Source organism: Plutella xylostella, chromosome 10 (assembly GCF_932276165.1).
Source record: "Plutella xylostella chromosome 10, ilPluXylo3.1, whole genome shotgun sequence".
Classification (NCBI taxonomy): domain Eukaryota; kingdom Metazoa; phylum Arthropoda; class Insecta; order Lepidoptera; family Plutellidae; genus Plutella; species Plutella xylostella.
The window spans coordinates 6,380,943-6,400,804 of record NC_063990.1 but is presented as its reverse complement, the minus strand read 5'-3'; the positions used below and the strand labels follow the sequence as shown (position 1 = coordinate 6,400,804).

The 19,862-nt window shown below is 39.3% G+C and overlaps 2 protein-coding genes across 10 annotated transcripts in view; one reads left to right on the top strand and one right to left on the bottom strand.

Annotated features, from left to right (window-relative positions):
• Positions 1–39: 39 nt before the first annotated feature.
• LOC105380531 (late secretory pathway protein AVL9 homolog) lies at positions 40–5,683 on the bottom strand. The gene is made up of 7 exons (XM_038118180.2): positions 5,473–5,683; positions 5,158–5,355; positions 4,477–4,693; positions 3,088–3,277; positions 2,059–2,786; positions 1,568–1,751; positions 40–1,144 (listed from the first exon to the last, which is right to left on the bottom strand). The coding sequence occupies exons 1-7, from the start codon at positions 5,539–5,541 to the stop codon at positions 823–825; spliced, it is 1,908 nt and encodes a 635-aa protein (XP_037974108.2). The 5' UTR covers positions 5,542–5,683; the 3' UTR covers positions 40–822.
• Positions 5,684–6,505: 822 nt separating this feature from the next.
• Positions 6,506–19,862, top strand: part of LOC105380482 (serine/threonine-protein kinase tousled-like 2) — a 28,463-nt gene continuing 15,106 nt past the window's right edge. Inside the window, exons 1-4 of one of the 9 annotated variants that reach the window (XM_038117674.2) lie at positions 6,506–6,872; positions 9,052–9,108; positions 16,884–16,969; positions 18,818–18,871. In XM_038117674.2, the coding sequence (XP_037973602.1) occupies positions 9,084–9,108; positions 16,884–16,969; positions 18,818–18,871 (165 nt within the window). In that variant the 5' untranslated portion in view covers positions 6,506–6,872; positions 9,052–9,083. Of the gene's footprint in view, positions 6,873–9,051; positions 9,109–13,867; positions 13,887–14,448; positions 14,979–16,883; positions 16,970–18,171; positions 18,317–18,817; positions 18,872–19,862 lie in introns of those variants that run through there. The other 8 variants (XM_038117673.2, XM_038117677.2, XM_038117676.2 and 5 more) reach the window with 8 other exon arrangements.

Sequence of the window (19,862 nt, the reverse complement as noted above, 5' to 3'; positions counted from 1 at the left end):
TGTGCGTTTTTACTTAAATCAAACAAGATTTGTCATTTCAATCATTTAATTTTATCAAATTTCACAGCTACAGAAACTGAAAGTGGTGACCGTGAACGTGATTACAATATATTAATTTCATTTAATAAAAAATATAACGTAAAATATTAATCGAGAAAATCTACTTTGTAACAAAAATACATTACTTATATCATCTTAAATTACTGTCGTGGCGATAAATATGGATAGTTTCGTAACAAACATTACTTGATTTATCTAACACTACTATGCCTTAAATGTTCTGAAAGAAATATTGCTGAACACATTTACATATTAATTATGTAATATACTTACACAAGATACAAATAATTGGACTAAAATAAGTAAGTACTTAGGATCAACGAAATATTATTTTAGCGATCACGACATGTGTATCAAAGGCTACTACGCATATCTACAGTTCACAAACATAATATACATATAAATTCCATTTACACACGTTTAACAATAACTAGATCCGGAAGAGCACGCGCCGCTTGTGTCATTATAACATAAACTATATCATTGTGCTGAATTAATAGTGAATATTGTAAACAAATCACAAACAATACACTTAATTTTACTACTAATCTCACATTTTCATGGTATAAAAACAAAAATCACTGCACAACAAACAAATAAATGTATTAACTAGCAACGAAAGCTACAAATAATATAATATCACTGATTTTGACTCTAAATACAAAGACTCAGACGCCCAGCGTACAATAAACAAGTCAAATTAAGATCTTTAATAAATATGAGCGGTGGATTATTGCGAAGCCTCCTGTGTCCGGCACCCCATCAAACAACTCTGATCTTGCTCATGCTGTTAGTATTATCCTCTATGGTCTTATCAGGCGGGTCTTCGTTCCGCTCGGGGGAATCCCGTCTGTTGTCGAAGTCAGCCGCATCCTCGGCATCCGACGGCAGTTGTTTCTCGTCAGTGGAGGAGGTGTCGGAGGGGCAGGCGGGGGGCGCGGTGAGGGCGGACCACCAGCCCGTGAGAGCCCCGCGCGCCTGCGACAGCGCCCCGCCCACGGCTCTGGACGTGGTGGCCACGGCGCGCCCCGTGCTCGCCACCGCCGCCGTCACCTTGCGACCGCCGTCCGTGGATGACATCGTGCTGCAATGTAGATTGTGTTTTAGCGGTAGTTTTCGAAGTATTAAGTACACTGTGAGTTTGTTACAATAACATTGAAGAGGTAGCCGCTAGTGGCTAGATGAGGAAACTCTTCTTGTTAGTGGCGTATGTCCAGCAGTGAACGATTATAACATACTGATGATGATTATACACATTAACAAAAACATACGTAGGCACCTATTCGAAAGATTAAAAACTTTCCTACTGCTGCATAGTTCACATTTGCTATACCCATTCAATAATGATACAACGTGCAGTTATTTACACTTATCATTATCACACAGGCTATAAACGACACACTAACAAGCCTATTATAGCTGTGTACTAAAGATAAGCGAGCATCTCACAAACAAAACCTAAGTAGTTGTGTAAAATAATACTAGAGATAAGCTCGCAATGACTCACTGTGCAAACTTAAGCTTCATGTCAGCGACTGACAGCTGCCCGGCGAAGGGGTGCACGGGAGCGAGTGTGGAGAACGCCTCGATGTCTCCGTTGTTGGTCTGCTTCAGCCACTTCTCGTAAGCCGGGGTGGCCTTGAAGGCGGCCATGAATTGAGCATTGTATGGTTCTATTTCTCGACTACCCTCTGGAATGAAATTAGTAAATTAGGTTAGGCTGTATTCCAGAACAGTGTAATTTTATAGATAAACAAGATCTTTCCTGTGTTATTTGAGGTTTACTTTTAAGGGTTTCAGGTAAGTAATCCGTCTTTTCAAATTTATTACAATGATAAGTATCGATCTGGATGGAAAGCCATAGTGATTGGGTGTGGAATTGTGGATGGCTAAGAACACAAGAGCAGCAAGGAACAGGCCTATGTCCAGCCAGGGTTTAGAATTAATTGATGACGATTATAAAGTATAACACAGACACTTTATTATGTACGTACATACCTGGTAAAAGAGAAGTCCTAAGCAAATAGATGATATAGCTAGCGAACTGTTCTCTGATCCACTTGTCCCCCTGAGTGGCTCCATGCCTGACAACGTGGTCCGCGAACCTCAAGTCCTCCGTACCAAGGGTGAGCTGCCTTCGCAGCGCCAGGTCAGCCGTCTCGATACGCAGCTCGTTGAGGTCTACCACCACGTCGAACAACTGCCGCTTCTGCTTGAACAGCACGTTAGAAGCCCCCACCACAAACCCTTGCACTGCCGGGTCCGACAACAGATCTAAGTATTGCAACGATAAGTAAGGCAGGCATAGATAGCCATCCTCGAATAGAGGTAGCGGTAACCCACATTCGGCGTGGTCCACTTGGGATGTCAAGTTGTAGAGTCCGTCAATACTCATGTCTCGAGCCATAGTTGGACTTTGCTGTATTTCCATAATAGCCGATTTCTGTGTTTTGTATTTCTCGCCGACACTGTGGCATTTCTCTCTGCCTGACAGTGCTAGCTCTTGTTTCTCATTGATGTCGCCGAGTAGGGTCTCGTCAAAGCTTTGTCGGCTGATCCTGTCTTTCTCATCTAGTAAGTTGGCCGATTCCTTCGGAGACAGAAGATCAACAGCTCTGTCTGCACCATTGATGTAGTTGTCGGGCTGGTCGTCCACGGTCTCTGCCTCCACTGCTTCTTGGACTTCCTCGATGGGAGTTGGTATTGGGGAAAGAGGTCTGGATAACCTGGAAAGTTGTAAACACTAAAGTAAAAGTAAATGTACCTATTTGTTGTGTAGTTACTGTAAACACCGAAACCCTTATGGCCTTATCAATAAACCAAGGTTAAACAAAATATGGTTAGGCTTTCAGCACATTTAGACATAACAAATCCAGTATTTGCAAACCTAGCGCTGTGTATCTAGCATCTAGTTCATCTCTAACTTAACCTTACAAAGAAGAAATCATATCAATTTAGAAAGATTATATGCAACAGTTAAATGCTGGTGTATAAAGTTCACTCCAAAACAATCATCACAATACATACGTAACATTAGCCGCCTGCCCCAGCCCCCGCTCCACACAGAGCGGCAGCAGCGACAGCAGCGCGAGCAGCGCGGCGGACAGCGGGCCGGCCGCCGCGCCGTGCAGCAGCACGCGCCGCCGCAGCAGCACCAGCTTCACCAGCAGCAGCGCCTTGTGCCGCCACGTGTCCGAAACGTGGACTGCTGACAACCCTAGGACAAGATGAACACAGTTTGAAACACTTTACTTATAAGTTATAGCTGTTCCTGCGAGCTTCGCTTCGCTTAAAAAGTTTTCGCACGGGAATTCCGGGATAAAAAGTAGCTTATGTTCTTTCTCAGGGTCTATAAAATCTCTATGCCCAATTTAATTCAAATCGGTTGAGTTGTTTTGAAAAGAAAGAGTAACAGACATACAGACATACACAGTTACTTTCGCATTTATAATATTAAAAGTTAAGATAGTTAGGAATTATAGGGATTGTACATTGCTAGACATAGGTCTTTCTCAAGGAGAGCTACACACTCTGTCTGTCCTCGGACTTCCTCATGCAGCTTATACCTGTCTAAGGTCGTCGGAAATCCGCGCTGGCCTGATTTCAACAATAGGGTAACTTTCTTCTTGTATCAGAGGCCAAGACTCACTTTGGGTCACTGAGCCAACGGAACAAGTAAGTAACTGAGACATTTCAATCAGACTTTCAACTAATTATTATCTACTCAACCAAGGACCATTCTTAAATATTCCATCTTACATAATAAACCAGAATAAAAACATAGCTTATGAATTATTCACAACCGTACCACTGGGGTACCATAGGACAGCAACATACCAATAAGGCCTCCAGTCCATTATATGGAGATAAAGTGGAGAAGTTAAATCTGGCCTTCCTATATTTCTATTCTGAAAGGCCTTTACAGTAAATAGTTTCAAATAAATAAATAAAAGTAAGTATCAAAAAAGATTGGGAAGTCTTGGAGTGAAATCAAACGCGAAGCTCAAGACAGGTTGCGATGGAGAGTCACTGTGGAGGCCCTCTGCCCCATCCAGGGGACATAGGATACTAAGTCTAAGTAAGTCATGCCTCCTACTTATTGAAGCACTGATTGTGGTAATAGATGGTAATGAAGTGCAATTGACAATTTCTGAAGGACATAAATTAATGAGTAATGAAGCTAATGAATGACTCATCTGAAAAGTATGGTGTCAAGACAGCTCTGTGTAAACTTTGTAATTTACATGTAATTTAACACTAGTTATTACTCCAATATTCACATAAAAAAACAAATAAATATTATGGTGCTTATTTCTCATATTAGTTTGTAAGTTACATTTGGCTTCCATGCTATATGTATTCAGTATAAGTATTATCCTTACTTTTCTGTTAACAATATTTTAGTAAAATAAGTACCTTCTAACGTCTGTTCCACTTGTATGGGACAGCTGTTCAGATGATTAAACGCATCTTCCAACAGTTTGGTCTGCGAGAAGTCTCCCTGGAGGAACCAGGCACGGACCACAAGCTCCATCTTCACGGCAAGGCGGCCGAACAGCGGATACCGGCAGATCACACACACACTCTTCTGAACTGAGCTTCGTGTCATGTCATCTGTTTTCTGAACTACTTCCTGTAAAAACATAATAATTATGGTGTCGTTATATTTTTAGACATTCTTTAGCAAATAACCTAACTAGACTCATGTAATAATATTATAGACTGGTAATCAATCAAAAATGCAAATTTTGTAGATTTTGTAAATCTACAAAAATGGGATTGGCGTCAGGTGGTAGATAACAGAGAGGTGTGGAATAATACTCTCAATAACAATTCAATTTAGCCATTTCAACATTGCTCAAAGCTAAACCTATTACAATGGACACCTGACAGCCTGAGTAGCATGGCCAATTTGGAAAATTAGGTATAATTCTAGATCTGTAGTTACATATTGATTATAGTTACACACAGATTCTATGTTTTTATTGATAAATGCCACTTCCAACTGTTGTTTCACTAATATAATTTAAGCAACACTTTGATTAACTACTAGACTACACACTTAGTACAATAATTTAAACTGAAATGATTTCTTACCTCCAATGGAATTTGTCTAAAACATGATATTGCATATACAGTATGGGCTGGCTCTGAAAGGCCAGGCAAGTGAAAGAAGATGGTGTCAGACAGGTAGTTGTGAGAACCATCAGGCAGTGCCAGCGCAGGCAGGTGTCTCCACGCTGCAGGCAGCTCTGTGGGGCGCCCAGGGACCAGCTCTGGGTAACAATGTTCAATCTGGAAATAAGGGAAAATACCATCAGCTACTACAAAAATATAAAACACCTACTAAATTCACTTGTAAACATTATTGATTCTTGAATAATCAAGTGGACAACAATGACGCCTACATACCTGGCATCCCTTTTTGTGGTGGAAACCGACTACTATTATGTTTAAAACAGGATTACTTATTACAGACATTGCGAAATGTTAAAATTTGTAAACTCTTGACATTGTTAGATATCACCTTCAATGTTTTTTGATCAACACTACAACTATTTGGACTTGGATTGGACAACGAAAATTATTGCACGAAAACGAAACGAAATTCACAGATTGAAACGTCAATTTGACAACTGACAGTGACTTTGACTTTTTGTAAAGATGCCGACACACCATCGGACTTTCATCGTGCACGCTGCACGGTCTTTACGGCTTACGTTACGACAGCGGCTTAAGTCCAATAGTTAGTGTCCAGTGTAGTGTACCTGTACATTCCTTACCTAAATACCATGATTACGTGGCTGATAGCCGCGTCCGTAAGCCGCGTCCGATGGTGTATCGGTACCTTAAGAAAACATCATAATGTTTCCTAGAATCCAACAGTAGTTAATAAAGAAACGAAATGAGGCAAAAAATACATTGTATTCAGTAATGTTGGCCCAGCCACGGCAACGGCCAACATGTAAACACATCATTACCAAGCGCGAATAAGTTATTATTTTGAGCTTCATTATGACGAAATGGAAATAAATCACAAATATTTTCAGCTCTTATTCACTAGGGTGTACGATTCGAAATCGAAATGCATAATATGCAGAACCATCATTATTCTGAGCGGAAATGGAAAGAAATACTTTTATAATTTTACTACTATAAACTGAAACATGGAAGAGTTATTAAAATATTAAAAAAAACACATAAATTATGTGATTAAATTAATCTACGTTGATCTGCATTCAATACAAGTTAATGATTCAATAACTGTATAATAAATAGAATTTCCGGTTATGATAATGTTTTTGACCTAATTTTATAGTAGTCTGTGAATGAATTTTTTATTCCATAGACTAGGATTAATGTTGACATTTTATTTTTACTACACCATTTTAGCCGCATCTCTCTCTCTCTTCAATAATGTGTACTTTCTATCTCGCTTGCATTCCTTTTTCTTTCTCTCTCTGTCACCGACTTTCGACGACGGCGGAAAAACAAAGTGAATCAGTGAATGAATTTAGAGTTTATTTCTTTAAAAATGAACAGTTGATCTAAGTTAATATTTCTAAATTACCAAATAAAGACAATTCGTTGGTATGATGTGCAAGTGGTAGAGAAATTGTAAAATAGGATTTTCAACTTGGGATGAAAATTGTCGCCATTTTCGCACTGATTGACGTGAGCTAGCGTGAAGTGATAAACTCATTTTATTATTTTCTTTGAAATTATTATGATTGGTGACTAAAACTATGTTTGCACTGAAACGAGTGATCAGATATTGATAATTATAGGATTGAAGCTAATATCTCATTACGGTAAGTTTTGTCATATTTCATGTTCTAACTTTTGACATGTTAACTTTGTGGAACTTTTGACCTTTTCAGTTTGACTTTTTATTGTTATGGCTTTCGCTTATTATGTACTAACTATAACGAAATAAACCGCTGCTTCTCGCACCAATGTGTACTGTTCATGTTCAGTTATGCATGTGTTGAATATGTTCTGATGATGACTTGACTTGAATGATACTTGCTTTTGGTGGCTTGCACTTATTTACAACCGGTGGTCAACATGCCTGTGGTTTACAGTTACCATTCCTGCTTCTTGCTAATTTCTAATTTTGGGCTTGTTCATAACTTCATAATATAGGTACTGGTCTAAACTGTAGTATTAATAGTAGGTTAGGTACTTTATGAATGAACTCTACATGTCCATTAGGTACCTACATAAGTACTTACAAGTATTTTTGCAACTTTATTTTAAATTATATTAGTACTTTTATAGCATTTTGTTTATCATTCAGAATAAGAAATTTGGATGAGGCCATACATAATTTATGCTTTCTAACCAGTATAATGTTAGCCTGTAAACTTCTTTAAAATCTTGTGAAGTCTGTATTTAAAAAAAAGTATCATAACCACTAAGCTGTATATAATACTACAGTTGGATTTAATGTTAAAAAAAATATTATCATCTCTTTTTTTTTCATATCATTGTTTTGAACTTATAAATGCCAAGGACTTTATTATTTAATGACCTTTTTAATTTGTAAATTTAGTTTGTTTTTATGTTAAAACCTGATGTTGTACAGAACATCCATGTTATGTCTATAATGTTTGGTGCCTGAAAATGTATTCCAAGATAAACTGGAAATACATACACTGTCTACACATAGTGGAAATCAAATGACTAAATACATAATGCCAAAAAGTACCTAGTAGGTATTTCAAATTTACATTCATATTGAAATTTTGATAAAAATTGAGACTATTGTAAAGATTACCTAAGAAGATTAACCACTAATGTCGCGCTGACCCATTGGTACTCCAGGCACAATAGATTTTCAATTGTCTCTGATTTCCCGGGATGTGAAAGGTTAAGTAAGGTTGTGATCTACCTGCTCTGTATATTTTATGGCCCCACTTATGTTACATTTCCTATACTCCATATGACTATTATGAGTTGATAATAACCTTAGTCATAAATTTGTTTTTACTGTTGGGCATCAGGAAGATAATTATGTTGAACAATATGCCGACTGCAATGACTGACTCACAATGTCTAGATATTTTATAAAAGTTATCTGCAAGATAAAAATCATGCACACTCACTTGAAATTTGTTGACAGCTTTTACAATTTTTATCCAGAAACTGAGAAAAAGCCTCTAGAATAGTAATGCATGGCTTTTTTAAGTTTCATGAAATGTAATGGTTTGGGCCACATAGTTGCATATTGGTTACAAGCTACCACATCACAACACATCAAACAAAGAAAAATACCAATTTAATACATGCAAAAACCAAATAAGGTAAGGCCACTTTTAGTTCAGTTTATTTGTAGCTTCATATTCTTTAGTGGGTTTGAAATGCTGATGTTTTCTTTTTGTCATGATAATAAAGTTGTTCTCCTTTGCTAAATAACTTGTAAGTATTCCCTAAAACACAGCATGTAAATAAAATTAGTTTCAATATTTCATTCATAAATAATTCCTTCATATCAATTTGACGTAATAGATGTTGTTATGGGTGTTTTATACCTGCTTTTGTAACCGTTGTCGGGACGGAAGGTCCTTTGTTGCCCCCCTCCTGGTCGCCACACAGGTGCGGTTTGCGAGCCTAATGCTCAAGGACGACAGCCTTTGCTCTTCGTTTTTTGTTGTTATTGAAATGGCGTCGCGACATTTATAATGTTCGTAAATACAGCTTACTAATTATATGAAATGCTAACCAACTTCGATATAAGTAGGTATCATTTTTATATTTTCATGAAACAACATCATTTCCGCACTGCATCATGCAAGCTACGTAAATTCATTAGTTTTTATTAAGTAGGTAGGTACTTTTAATTTCATATTATTGTTAAAATATATTTATCATGATCTTTTCAAGGCAGGTAGGCACATAACTCGCTCGGCCCGGTTACTAAATAATTAGGTTAAGTCCAGCTGATACTATTATAATGAAAGCTAATAATATTTTTTTCTATTTTGCCAGACTTCAATGGGGAGCTACTTCGATCCGCAGGCATGACGGAGAAGATCTTATATCCAGGTAAGTGATCACTGCCTTTGTTGTTTTGTACCATGTACTTGCCATTTGAATAAAAAACACCTGGGTTATCCCCAAAAGCTGACAATGTAAACGAATCTTGATGTTGATACGTTTCGGTGTTTCGATCGATAGCTGGTTCCTATTAGTTGGAGACAAAGACTTTTGATTTTGGCAGGGGTAAGTATTGCGGTTTTTGTGTACATTTCAATTCATAGCTAGCACGGATAGCTTTTAATGTACGCCTTGATTTAATAGACTTCTCAATTATTAGGTCTTACATATTGTTAGCAAGTTTAGTTAAGGCAATGAAGTTTATGGCAGTAATGAAGTGGCGCAGTTGTTGCGGCCGCGGCCATGTTAGAGTGTGGTCACGTGGGCGTGACGTCACGGGCATGACGGTCCCGGATCAATAGGAGTCTCGAGCGAGGTCACTTCTGGCTAACCGCTCGACTTACTTGACGGCTGTGCACACGGATTGAATGTCCCCTCGTATGTTTCCTTGTAATTTTTACCGTAACACTTGGTAATTACTCTTGACTCTTGAGCCTTTATGCTGAGTACAAAATCTTATGTTATAGGTACTTAGTCGAAGAAAGTATGGTTTTACAACCTATTTTTAGTTATGTTAGTAAGTGAATAATTTTTATTAATGATTTTGAAACTAATTCCGATTTTGATTGAAACTAATCTATAACTCATATCGATTCTTTGGCTTGTGCCATGGCCATAAACCTTTTTCAACCAAATTTTTGGGGTTTTTATGATATCCTATCGCTACCTTATTAGAGGGATTGAAATAATATACATACGTATGCATTTATAATACATGAATAGTGTATTTCTCTTGCGCTACGATGTCACTGAAGTATTCCTATCCTTTCCCTAGTGGTAAGTGTAAGATGCATTGCATGGTATTATACCTCGAGGAGCTTCTTCGAATAGGCCTCTTGTATGTCGTTCACCCGAGACTCTGACACAAGTTACAACAGAAGCTGTCTTTATCCTTTTGCCGATCTCAGCGTCCCGTTTCATCGCCACAAGCCGTTTGAGCTTTATCTGAGCCTCGTGTAATCCCGGCTCCACTTCGTTTGTACGCGCCAACCAAGTTTTTCCGGTCGAAGCGGTTAAATGTGGCTTAGGGCATCAATGTTTTGTCAACATGAACAGATTTTAACCCCAATATTTTCAGTATATTTAAGTTTATTTTTCGTGGTGTAATGAACAAATCGAACGCAAGCTCCTGAATTTTATTGAATTTTTGAATATATTCTGTACTTACGTATTACTTGATAGTCCGGTGTTTTTAAAGAGCTGTATAAATTTTGCTGTTTCATTTACATTGCGTTTGCAAAGTTGTTCGCGAGGTAACGCGGTGCATGTGCAATGGTTGACGCATCTCGCCTGCGGTTGAATCCCCACATAGCGCGAGCAGTCCTATGTAAAACGTACATGAGAATACATAAGTCGTGGATCGATCTTGGAGCGACACCCGACGCATCAGCGCTCGCCCTTTTCTTGCCCTTCGAATGAAACTTTATAGGAATTATACACCGTTTTACTTCTCTCTCTTACGATTAGAGTTAGTATTAAATTGAGGTTTGCTAGGAAACAAAAACTATTGAAATAAATAGATCGATAGTCTTCAGGTGCAGGTGCTTGGTAAATATTTTTTTGTTACCGACTTATTGAAACCTATATGTAGGTATATTTTAGTTCATAATTATGTACTTTTACATTGCACATGCGTAGAAATACTGTCCTTGAAGTTTTACGCCTGCAATGTGTTTTTATCTCTTGGTGATGTCATCTTGTTACCTGCAAAGCTGAATATTTTTTGCGATTATAAATTGTTGATAATTTGAATTAAGCGTATGGAACGAGGGAATATCGACTTGTAAAGTTGGTCTGACGAGTGAGTCGGCGATATCGCAGCGATTTGCCATTATAATTGGCAAGGAGGACACGCCGGCGGCGGCCGCTAGGCGCTCCGCGGCGCTGTTGCCACGTCTACATGAAGCAATTGATTCGCATTGTGGATTACGTTGCGCTGACGCTGTGCAGAACTGGGCGCTACCTACTCGACGAGTGAAACCCGGCCTGCTGGAGGTCAACGAACTGTTCATTTCGCTGCATCCGTTGCAAACACAGCGCATCGCATCAGTACCGTCGCCAATTCTGACGAGCGAATGCGCCACTTTTTCATTTACCACCGACCAAGTGAAAAGTAGTACTAGATGTATTCCACAGAAATTATGCGAGGTTGACTGACTTGGCAATAGAAAGTCGCTCGTGATTGGCGTATATTTACCTGATCATTTAATTCCGTACAGTTTTAACTGTTCAAGATTACTGAAGAAGAAATTCGTATCTACCTTTGCTTTCTAATGTGTTTCAAATCAAACTTTCCTTTGTCTCCTGAATTTAATACCCTTTATGCCGCCGCGCCGATGCATTCATTTTTAGTTGCTATCATACTCTAAATCATTCAAATGAGCTATATCCATATTCTTCCTCGTATTTTTGTCCGTAATTCCAGCATGTTTGCTGAGCAATGCTAACGTAATTTAATAGCCGTGACAAGAACGGGTGTAGTCAACGAGTTGGTTGGTTGCGGCATTTTTCACGAATGCTATCGACCGGACGTGCCGGCGGGAATCGCAACCCTTTGCGGCGAGTGGTTGTGCTTCGCGCCTCGCCCGCCCCCGCTCACTTATTCACGAGTCATGCTAATGATCCCGGCATCTTTGCTCGCCCCTCCACCCTGCTTCATTTCGACTAAATCTTCTGCTCTTGCTGCTTGTAACCTTTTAAATTTGAGTTTTTTCTGCATAATCTTACAAAATACGAAATGAGGAAACTCATACCTTTGAAAGGTTTGGTTTCGTAAACTCCTCAGCTATAACTAAGTGTGCAATTTCATGGTTACTTTTTCTAATAATTTAGTCTTTTTCAATTTTAAAAGTTGCTGAAGTTGTTTTACCGATCTACTTATTGGGCATTTATTAGCTTGAGTAAAGATTCAAAGTAAAATTTCAGTTTCTAATTTGCTTACTGGCTTCTTACCGAGTTAGGAAGCCAAGTAAATTAGAACAATGAGAAATGAACTTGAATCAGCGCGGGCAGGATCGAGTAGTCGGCAAACTCCGCAACAAAAACGCCGCCGCCTCTCGTCGCCCACAGGAACTGGTTCCACACGGCCCTTGTTATGTCCACTTGGCTACTGATAGCAATGTGGCCGCTGACCTTTATTTTGTTTTTTAAAGAATTGAATCATTTGAAATGTTGGATCTTTTAACGCCCTGTACGATCTCATAAAATTTTGTTGCCAGCCATTTTGATTTGCTAGTGACGGTTAGTTAGGCTGGTGATAGAATGGTAATATGTAGGTAAAGTGAACTTCAAACGAATGGGGGTGGAACGGGAAAAGAAAAATCCTTTAGTGTCGACATTGGGTGGAGGTGTAGGGTGTTTGCGGGGTGTGGTCGAGGGGTGAGAGGGTGTTATATAGTGACGCGATCACGTGTACATTTTGCAGCCTGTATTGATCGTGTCGTCTTTTTCTTGTCGGTATTTGCGGCAACCCTGCGTGATTCCCGACAATCTACGTTAGCCAGTTATTAAGCCTCTTTACGTACGGCAAGATTGTGTGCTTTGAATGGATATTTAATGTAATCAGTTATATTTTTTTAAGTTTTCTATGTTCACTGGTGCATTGCTCTTTGCTCCGGTTTCCCACTTTGGGTGCGTGCCATTCCATCATTCCAATCCTATGTTTAGCTAATCGTGTTTTTGGAAACACATTGACCTATATAATTTTGTCTCATCATTTAGCGTATAGGGCTCATGAATTAGGACTAAAAAATAATATGGATAAAATTAAAATAAAACGCAGCTATTAATACTGCTTCTGCTAATTGATTACAAACTGTATAGATAGACCGCATATTTGTCTAGCAATCAAAAGTTACAGCAAGATTTAAAACCAAATGCTGATTTCATTAGTCTCGTTGGCAGTCGTAGCGTTGCTCCGCGTCCATCGACCCAGCTTGTTTCATATACATAAGCCAACCTTTACATATATGTCTACTCAATAGGTAGCTATGTATCTACCTACATCTGCTACGCTATACAATAAGGCCCTCCGCCTCAGCGCGTTATTTAGATTAGACTCACCTACTCCACTCTTATTTACTTCTGTTGGACTATATGCGTACTGCGCTATGTATTAACAGCATCCGCGCCCCGCTCTTTAGGGCTCTACTATATCTGTTTATAAGTATGCAGAGTGGTGTTTTAGATATTATTGGTCTAAATAATATATAAAAAATGGCATTATAGAATATGCTCAAATATAAATTCTATGTAGGTATACCTATGATATGATTGGGTGTAACATCCAAAACAATCGAGTAATATAAAATTAAAGAAATATTAGAAAGTACATAATCGACCGGAAAGAAGCGAGTTACAGTATTAGTATTTCCAACAAAGGTAGATAGATGGCGGAGAATCATTGTTCCGTCAGGTTAGCTTAGAACTAAATCATCATTGATTTAGTTACGTCTGCCCGCCTAGCGACTGCAGCGCCATGTCGGCCCGTGGTGTAATGACGTGATGACACCGCCAGCGAACGATCGTCGAGGAGGCGTGAGAGTTTACTGCAGTTGAACGCGATTATATTTTGTTGTACGTTCTATTTCGGTCGCGGAGTGGCGGGCGGCGGCGGCGGCGTGCGGCTAATCGGTGCGTCACGTGACCAGCGCCGGAAGGACGGGGAGGTGAGGGCCCGTGGGGAGGGACGCAGGAATGCAGTCACCACTGCCTCGATTGAATCTGATCATTGCTCACACCAATACGTGGCACATTTAAATACAATGAGAATTGCCCATCATACCACGAACCTAATCTATTGATATCCAGAGCTTACACAGTCGTCTTTATACTTCATTGTGTTCGCAATACTTAAGTGTCTAACCGTCAGCATCGCATGGTGGTAAGCAAAGAAAATAAAACAAGAAATTTAAGAACGTTTTATGGATGTTAAAAACTTGTTCGCAAGATTTGAAATGAAAATGGGGTCACGGCCATCATTGGGTGAGGAGGCAAGTGGCAAAGCAAACGTCGCGTGCCGATTAACGATTTTATTGAGACCTTATTAAATGAATATTTTTATAACCCATATGGTATCAAAAATAGTAGTTTTCAGTTTGGAGTAAGATGAAATAGTCCATGTAGAGCCAGTAATTGCAGCGCGCGGATTGCAGGCGGTCGCCTCACCTCCTCGCCCGCCGCACTCCCTTCCCCCGACCCCCGCACTCGAACGCCGTAAGTAAACAGTCTGGTGTTTATCCGCGTCTCGCTCGCACCGACCGCGTCGCGTTCCGCCTCTGAGGTGCACTCACTGTTCCTATTATTTTCGTGACGGGTATTGCGCCGAAGCCGATTCCCGCATCCTCGCCCCGAGTCGAGACGCGAGGTCCGGTCTCGCGACGGAGGCGGCGGCAACGGCCGTTCGCATCGCGCGCCCGCCAGTCCGCGCCCGAGGTCGATCGCCGGTTCGCGCCTACCGAATGTTTCCATAACTCGACAACAATCGTTGTTTCCTCAAATATGAAAATGCGAATCGTAATGGCGTACACTAGCAAATGTACTATAAAAAGTAGATCGCGGCGGGTGACATTATCAAGTTGATTAGATTGGTTCTTGTGAAGTTGGTGACAGCTGTTGGATTGTGTTTTGGCAGGCCGATGGTACACGTGAATGTGAATGTGGATGCGGTGTGGAGTGGTTTCGGAAGATGCATTTCAAGGAGGCTTTTACGATGAGCGATCGTCCAAGCGAGCGGGGCCGCCGCAACTCCCGTTGCAAGGGTACGTGTTGTTGTTTTGCGCCACTCAGCTGATTCGCGTCTTCTACATCATTTAGTTCATGTGGGAGCTCGCATTCAATCCCGGTTTGGGAATGCTTTGTATTTGTATATAGATTTACATGATAAACTATACTGTTTGAAGAGTTATTAAAAGAGAGAGACTGCAAAACCGTATTTACGTAATCACATCAAGAATATGGTCAAAGCAATGGTGAATTCTAAAAGTTAGTTGTGATTACTTTTGATTCCCAGTTCCACTGTTTATAAAATAATTTATGTAATACTTTTCAAAAGTAATTATTCAGGTATAAAGTATGTACACATAATCGTGTACCTAATTGCAAAGGAAGGTATTCGTCTAACTAAAATAATATATATTATACAGGGTGTTGCAAAAAGGGTATACCAAGCCGAAACCTACATGTGCAGCATGTTATATCTAAGCCCGAAACTGAAATCAGAATTTGGAAATTCGCGAAAAATCGTATCGTTATCTCGATACAGCTGATATGCCTATGAAACTTCTATATCGTTATGTGTATCATGTGTGTATGTATTTAAATGAAATTACGACTAGGTATAAGCAACATGGTAACTCATTCAAATTGAATTTTTTATTAATTACGGTCATACGGTAGCATTTTTTAATCCTTGTAAAAGAAATAACAAACATTATTACTAAGTATAAGTATACTGAATTTAAACATGTTTATTTCTGACCAATATCGTGTCAGTGTTAACGTGTTGATGGGTAATTTTAAGTGGGTACGTCCTACGTAATATAATATTTCCATGACAGATGTAGATCAGCGTGGGCTTTGGACACTGTCAGAGATTCGTTATAATAGGGCAAGGTAGGTAGGGTAGATAATGTTTAGAGGGGTGTGGGGGTGTAGGGGGTTTGTGTAGGATGGAGGTGAGTGAGATCATAGTGGCGATGGCGAGTGCCTGGAGCCGATCGATATGTACATTCAACGTACACAGCTACCAAACGGTATATATAACTCAACCCAACTCCAAAAATTGCTCGCGGGTAGATTTAACAGTATTTAACACTGATTTCTATATTCCGTTTTTTTTTTATAAACAATGAAATTATTAATTACTAATTATACAAACCGGGCTGGCCATTATGTAACATAAAAAAATAGAAATTCTGTCTAGGCAGACTATTTTTCTGTAATAATGTTATTAGATCACTAACGACAATTGATGTTGAGTAACTGTGTCCCTTTTGCTCTGTTTTTACTTAAATTTTCCCGCATATCATGATTCCACTCCTTTTAGTGGAACTCTTCGTTATCCTACCCTACCCCTCTTAGGGAGGCGGGTGCTTGAAATATTTTGTGGAGAGAGGTCCGCACAAAGCAAAGATTGACATGCGTAGTCAAGACTCAAGACCTGGCAGACTTCTTTACACTGAATCTGTAAAATCAATTACCGACAAAATTATAATAGTTCTCTAAAATCTTTTTTTTTAATACGGCGTATTAAATTTATCAAATTTATCAACAAGTTATAAGAAAATCAATCCATAAACGTAGATTTACGTTATTCATCTACATACTTATTGCACAGTTTTATGACCAACCTACTGACGTTTATACCACGACAGGCTATAGGTAAAAATCCCCGGTAGAAATTAAAAACCATGTTCTCATACTTCTCATAACTCTCGAATGGCTGAAACTACTTTGACAAAATAGTAAAAACTAAGAACTTTCTGGTCCTATCTAACCTACCTACCAAATTATGCATTCAATTCGGTCCATCTTATTCGGTGCTAAGATGCCATAGTCTAGGTCTATAAAATTATCTTTCGGATAGGGGTATAAGGAAGATTTATAGGCTGAAATCGTCAGATTTCTTAGGATTTCCTTCTAATTTGAGGTTATTGTGTGGACAGGCGCTGGCGTCAAGATGGAGCACTTCCAGGCGGCGCTGGACCCTCGCAAACAGGAGCTTCTGGAGGCACGCTTCCTGGGCGCTAAGGTATTGTTAACTTTCGATTTAAGTTCAGGATATCACCAAATACATTTTACTCAACCTAGGTACAAATATCAGGCCTATCATTGTAAATTGTAATGGAGTATTTTCTGCTAAACTTAGCACTATGACTTTGACGAAAAACAGTACTAACCTTCTAACTGTTTTAATTCGACGCACTTGCGAAAATCTATTGATCGAACTTCCGTTTTATCTAGATGACGTAATTGTTAGAGATTATCATATTATAATGTGAACCTCATTAGAGTTGGTTTTTGTTTCCAATATCACAAATGGTGGAATCATAACAAAAATATACCATCACCGACAACTTTCAGACGCATAAGTTATTAATTTATATTTAGGTAATGTAAACAAATAGAATTTTGTTGAATAATTTGATATTCGCATTTATATTTAGTACTATTCTAAAACATTGCACAAAAGATACCAAACAGAAGGTCTCTGTCTGAAGGAACGATCTTGTTTTCGAATATTCTTTTGTTCTCGCGTTTCCTGTGCAGCGACCGCTACGAGTCGCAGTACGAGTTATCGGTAGATGTTTCTATGTATACTTATGTATCACTGATACGTCATCGCTAGGCACGATCCTCACGCTACGTGTACAAAAGAAAATGGCCGCTACACCGATATAACGCTTTGCTAATAATAAACAATAACTTTAATGCTAGAGAACTCCTGTGTGTGAATGGGTATTAGGTTCCAATCTTAACCTATTTAATTGGTTCTTCTCATATTCCCTTTGTACATTATCACATTACAATATTAGTGTAATGATATCGACAATTAATACCATGTTTTCTACGACATGATGTAATTAATTACTAGATTTATTAAAATAAATTCTTTCATCAGAGCAGAAGTATGTATTTAATCATGACCTCATTTAAATGTGAAACTGAGTGGTTGTAATTCTTAGATTTCAACTTTTGTTGTTTTAATGTATCTGAGTCACGTGACATGAAGATAATATGGGCGCTCTCCACTTCACGTCCGTGTACCCACCTGCCTGTTGCCCCTCTGATACAAGCGATAGCTGTTTTCGTTCAGCCAAGTAGCCACGCAAAGCGCGCGTCTGTGCTGCCTTTGCACATGCTTATTTATATTGTCGCGATCTCGCTTGAGCAAGTTATGAAGTAGATATGTAATTCCATTATATGTGTGTCGCCTGCACACTTCCCTCCGCACCGCGGCCCCCTCTATCATCCGTATGACGCGTCACTTCGCCGCGCCAGGGCATCAGTTCTGTACGTTGTTTTGTTTTCTTATTTGTAATTCAAATGATCTACGTTATCGCTCATGTCCTTCTTGTTGCTCACCGGCCTGATAAAAGTGAGTAACTTACCGCAATTACTTTACAAAACTGGGGTTTATTTAGTCTGCTCGTACTGGCATGTTGTCGGCAAAGAAGTCGACCTTTCATGTGAGGCGTTAGGCCGCTAGTGCCTAGTGGGAACCGAGCCCGAGCCGAGCGTTTTACTGCAGGCCGGTCACTCAGTTCAGTACCTAATCGATTCAATAGTCTGGGCGTCGACTGCGAAACTGTCATTTCGACATTTGATACAAGATGGCGGCGGTATATAAATAGCTTTAATAGATAGATTTACATACTTAGGTACTATTTAGAACACGCGATTTGCTATTATAATAATATAATTTGTTAACACATAGTATGACTGACCAAAAATGATTATTCCTATTTAACAGTCGGACTAGGTTAAATTGGGATGTATATTGCCGACTTTATTCATGGGTACCACCAACATAACCTAGATAATTTGTTTCGAGTTGTATAGTGGCTCAAGATTCTAGAGTATTGATCGCACTTTCCAGGTGAGCGCAGGGGAGATATTTGTTGAAACCCAGCGGGCCTCCTCATGCAAAACGGTGAGTTATCTTATGCTAATGTGTGTCAATAACAAGCCAGTTGCGATGCCGTATAGCTCCATTTTTTGCCATTTTGATTCCGATAACAGAGCCGAGCGTGAGGTTTGCGGCAATCCGATACGTGATACCGTTACATTTTCCATTATTGTACCGAGCTTTATCAATAAAGGAAGCATTATGTAGACACAAATCTACGTTTCTATTTAACATTTAATAAAAGATTAATCATGTACATTTTACCCATGTATAACATCGATGCCATGCCACTATTGCTCTACCAATCGCTGGCGCCCAATGTAAACACACCCTATAAATAGCTCGTTACAAATAACTTCGTCCGTGTCTCAACTTCTACCTCTACTCCACTCAGCTTGTAACACATTGATATTTTTTCGTTTATCGAATTTAATGTTTCATGCTAGTTACTTACAGGTAATTCAATAGTGATTTGCATGTTCAAAATTTTGAATCCGCTTTATCAGCAAGTTAGTCTCTTCAATTGCTTTAAGTTAATATAAAACATGGTCCCTAGATAGATAGTAAGCGGGCCTCTAGTATATAACTCGGGGCCGCGGGGTCAGTGACCGTGCCCCAGGGGCCCCGTTGCTCTGAACTTCCTTAATCTGATTTTTTTTCTACTTCTGATATCTATAGTCTCTTACAACGTCGTAATAGTTTTAAGAATTTAAATGGCAAACAGTGGACATTGATGATTACCGCCAGAGCGAACGCATTCATTATATTAAATCCAGGTAGAATATCTTATAAAGTTTATTAATACTTTTTTCATCGTAATTTTGGTGACTTAAAAGTATTAACAACGGCCTTGAATGGTTTTGAACCGAGCCGATGAACCTATTGCCATCTGCCACTTTTATAACCTCGATGCGCACTACACTTTCAACTTTGCACCGAGTGAAAGAGAAGCACAGTGCTCACAGCACGGAACGGACACAGCATTCTTGTTCACTCAGAACATTCAGCGCAAAGG